The sequence below is a fragment of the Solanum pennellii genome, chromosome 8 (genome assembly GCF_001406875.1).
Source record: "Solanum pennellii chromosome 8, SPENNV200".
Classification (NCBI taxonomy): domain Eukaryota; kingdom Viridiplantae; phylum Streptophyta; class Magnoliopsida; order Solanales; family Solanaceae; genus Solanum; species Solanum pennellii.
The window spans coordinates 55,570,318-55,574,293 of record NC_028644.1 but is presented as its reverse complement, the minus strand read 5'-3'; the positions used below and the strand labels follow the sequence as shown (position 1 = coordinate 55,574,293).

Genomic DNA, 3,976 nt, shown 5'->3' with positions numbered 1-3,976 from the left:
CCAATAGCTATATTTCTAACAGATAGAATATAATTCAAATTACATCCTTATCCAAACGAAATAACAATATTCTAACACTTAGAATATTTCAGCCTACATTCCAACACTTAGAATATTTCAGCTTGCTTCCAACACTTAGAATACTTCAGCTGTCCTCCAACACTTAGTTTTATTTCAGCAATCCATATGAATGTCTTTGTCTTGCCATCGTCAAGTCTTCACAACCTTGCTTTTTCAAGCCAACACACTGCCTCTCCGATGACTCTTGCACACACGTAAGCCTTGCACGTTCAAGCTACTTTGCCAACACCCAAGCACCTTGAACCTTTGTTGCACTGTTTTACCCCCATGAATGCCAAGACCAATGCCCAAGTCCTTGTCATGCCTGCACTAGTTAGATCAACTAGTTTACGGGTCTAACAGACCACCCGCACCACTTGAACTCGATGTTCTCATCGAGACTGTTTTAAGGTAGTCATCAATTTAAGCATCAAACTGCCATAAGTCCTTTGATTTCTCCCAAACTGCATTAGCTGCACTCTTGCCTTTCCAATGAATCAATAATTCTATCTTTGTATTTTTCTTACTTGTGCCCAAAACCCGATGATCAAGGATTTTCTCAATTTCAGCATCAAACTGTGTAGGTACTGATGGAGGAGCCCTCTTTGATCTGTTCCTGTCGGATCATTTGCATCTGCAAAGTAAGGTTTCAAGAAACTCACATGAAAAGTGGGATGAATCTTTAATCTTTTTGGCAGGTTCAACCTATATGCAACTTCGCCCACTCGTTTCACCACTTCAAATGGACCATCATACCTAGGAATCAAACCTCGATGCCTAGTCTTACTTGCAATCTGTTTACAGATTTGTGGAGTAAGTTTCAACAACACTTTGTCACTCACATTAAACTCAATTGAGCGACGATGTTGATCAGTCTACTTCTTCATGCACCGCTGAGCCTTGCGCAAGCTATCTTGTGCTTCAGACAACATTTCAAGTCTGTCCCTTGCAACCCTGTACGCTACTGGACACTTTCCCTAATTTTTAGACTTAGCAACATTCAATGTCGTCGTAGACTGTTTGCCTAAAACGATTTCAAAAGGGCTCATTTCTGTTACAGACGACTTGAGCAGAGTATAACAAAACTGCGCAGTGTCTAACAACGCAACCCAATTCTGTTGACTTACTGTCACATAATGCCTCAAGTATTCCTCTAATAAGTGACTAATCCTTTTTGTCTGTCCATCTGTTTGTGGATGATTCGCAGTAGAAAATTTCAACTCAATTCCCATCATATTGAACAATGCTGTCCAAAACCTGCCTGTGAACTTTGTATCCCTATCACTCACAATGTCAGACGGAACACCAAAGTATTTAACCACATATTTATAGAATAAATCAGCAGCAATCTCAGATGAACACAATTCAGGTGCAACAATGAAAACAAAATATTTTGAGAACCTGTCTACTATCACCATTATCGATGCTTTGCTGTCTACCTTAGGAAATCCAAAATTGAAATCCATACTTACTAATAACCAAGGCATTTCAAGAATACGCAAAGGCTGCAGTAAACTTGCTTCCTTTTTACGTTCATTCTTGTCTACTTGACAGACATGACAAGTCTTCACGTATGCTTCTATGTCATCTTCCATCTTTGGCCAGAAATAAACACGAGACAATAGAGCCAACATTCTTTCAACACCCGAATGTCCAACCCAAGCGGAATCATACTCTTCCTTCATCAAGTCTTTGCGCATTCCACCCTGATTTGGTACGACTATTCTCTCCCTTTTAAAATAGAGCAGATCGTCCTCGATCTAATACCGTCTCATTGTGCCATCTTGCACTTGGCCATCCACTTAACATATAATGAGTCATTTGCAGCACACAACCTGATTCTATCAAAGAAATCAGTCTCAAGTTTTGAAATTGAATATACTGCAGCAAATACCTCTTTCCGACTCAATGCATCAGCAACCTGGTTGTGTTTTCCCGGCTTGTGTTCCCACATGAAATCATATTCTGCCAGAAACTCTTGCCATCTTGCTTGTTTTGGACTCAATTTCTTTTGTGTTTTGAAAAATGTACTGCTACATTATCAGTTCGAACAACAAACCGAGTCCCTAAGAGATAGACTCTCCAACCTATAAACAGTGTACAACAACAATCATTTTCTTCTCCTGTGTCGAATATCTTTGCTCAGCATCATTCAGTTTTTGACTTTTGAAGTGCCACATGATGACTTTCCTGTACTAACACGCCTCCAATAGCCTTATCAGACGCATCAGTATGTACTTCAAATGGCAATTCAAAATCAGGCAACTTTAATATGGGTTCAGATGTAATAGCTTCCTTCAAATTTTGAAAAGCTTCTTCACATCATACAGCCCATATCCATTCAGCATCTTTCTTCAACAAGTCAGTCAGAGCCGCTGCCCTTTTTGAATAACCCGCAATGAACTTTCTGTAATAGTTAGCCAACCCAAGAAACGATCGCAAATCCTTAACCATATTTAAGTGATTGACATGTTCATCCAATGTTCGACTATAGATAACAATATCATCGCTATAGACGACTACAAAATCATCAAGATAGTCAAACAACACATTGTTCATTAAGTTGCAAAAGGTAGCCGTGGCATTGGTTAGCCCAAATGGCATTACAAGAAATTCATAAGAACTATATCTAGTTACACATGTTGTCTTAGGTTCATCACCTTCTTCTATTCTGACCTGCCAGTAGACTGCCTAAGATCAAGTTTCGTGAACCAGCATGCTTTTCTCAACCTGACCATCAAATCTTGCACCAACGGAACCGAATACTTATTCTTCACAGTTGCCTTGTTCAGCGCCTTTTAATCTAAACACATTCTCATCGTTCCATCCTGTTTCTTTTGGAACAAAACAGGAGCACCATATGGAGCCTTATATGGTTGAATCAGACCAGCATCCAACAATTCATTTAACTGTTTCCGCAATTCAACCAGTTCCTTAGGATCCATACGATAAGGAACTTGTGCAGGACCAACCGTACCTGGCAGCAACTCAATTTTATGATCAATTTCCCTCCTTGGTGGCAAAGTCTTTGGTACTTCAAGCGGCATCACGTCAGCAAACTTTTTCAACAACTTGGCCACACAATCAGGCACCTCTACTTTTACATCAGGTTTCAGTTCGACTAAAGCAGCAAGTATAGTTTCATTACCCTCTTCATTCCTTTGCCAATTGACATAGCAAACAACATCATTCCCCTATCCTTCTTCTTTACAACATTACTGACTTTCCCAAATGAATGAACACCCTTTACAAATTCAGCATTATCCCTATTCATAATCATTATTCCATCTAAATGTGAAAAAGGAACAAACTGGAATTTTCTCAGAAAATCAATACCAAGTATCATCTCAAAATCTCCTAACGGCATCACCATCAAGTTATGTTTTCCTACCCAATTTCCAGTTGACATAGACACTCCATAAGTCATGCCCACAATGGCTTGTGCCTTAGCATTCACTGTTTTGACGTAGGAGGGACTTTTAGTCAACTTAAGCCCCAATTTTGCAGCACTATTAACATCAATAAATGTATGAGTAGCTCCCGTATCAACCATAGCCATCACACATTTTTCTTTTATATTTATTTCCAAATGAATCAATGAAGCATGTGGATTTGAAGTTTAGAAGTCCCTTCAACATTATTAACCAATGTAATATGATTGAAAGAAAAACCTAACGGATTGGCCATAGCAGCCACGTCTCCTTCTCCTTCTTCATCCTGATTTACTTTTCCGGCAAGCAAAACATTCACTCTTTCTCTGTTTGGACAAGATTTAGCCAAATGAGGACCACCACAAGTCCAACAGCCTTTCGAATTGCTATCTTTGTTCTTTGGATTGTTTTCTTTACTTCCTTCCTTCATTAGTGTCTTCCCTTTATCATTAGCATAGTCTTTACGATTCTTCCTTTTTCAGTCC

General features: G+C 39.3%; 1 protein-coding gene across 1 annotated transcript; it reads right to left on the bottom strand.

The window, feature by feature from the left end:
• Positions 1-483: 483 nt before the first annotated feature.
• On the bottom strand, positions 484-3,619 carry LOC107027726. The gene is made up of 9 exons (XM_015228809.1): positions 3,209-3,619; positions 2,872-3,152; positions 2,737-2,790; positions 2,389-2,569; positions 2,261-2,325; positions 1,896-2,093; positions 1,059-1,791; positions 766-854; positions 484-676 (listed from the first exon to the last, which is right to left on the bottom strand). Exons 1-9 carry the CDS (start codon positions 3,617-3,619, stop codon positions 484-486), a joined length of 2,205 nt encoding a protein of 734 aa, XP_015084295.1.
• Positions 3,620-3,976: the final 357 nt, after the last annotated feature.

Coding starts and splice junctions, on each gene's coding strand:
- LOC107027726 (XM_015228809.1), bottom strand. CDS start 3,619: ATGGCTATGGTTGATACGGGAGCTACTCATACATTTATTGATGTTAAT. Junction 2,570..2,736: donor CTTAGGCAGTCTACTGGCAG/GTCAGAATAGAA, acceptor AGTCGTCTATAG/CGATGATATTGTTATCTATA. Junction 2,094..2,260: donor GATAAGGCTATTGGAGGCGT/GTTAGTACAGGA, acceptor CTGATAATGTAG/CAGTACATTTTTCAAAACAC.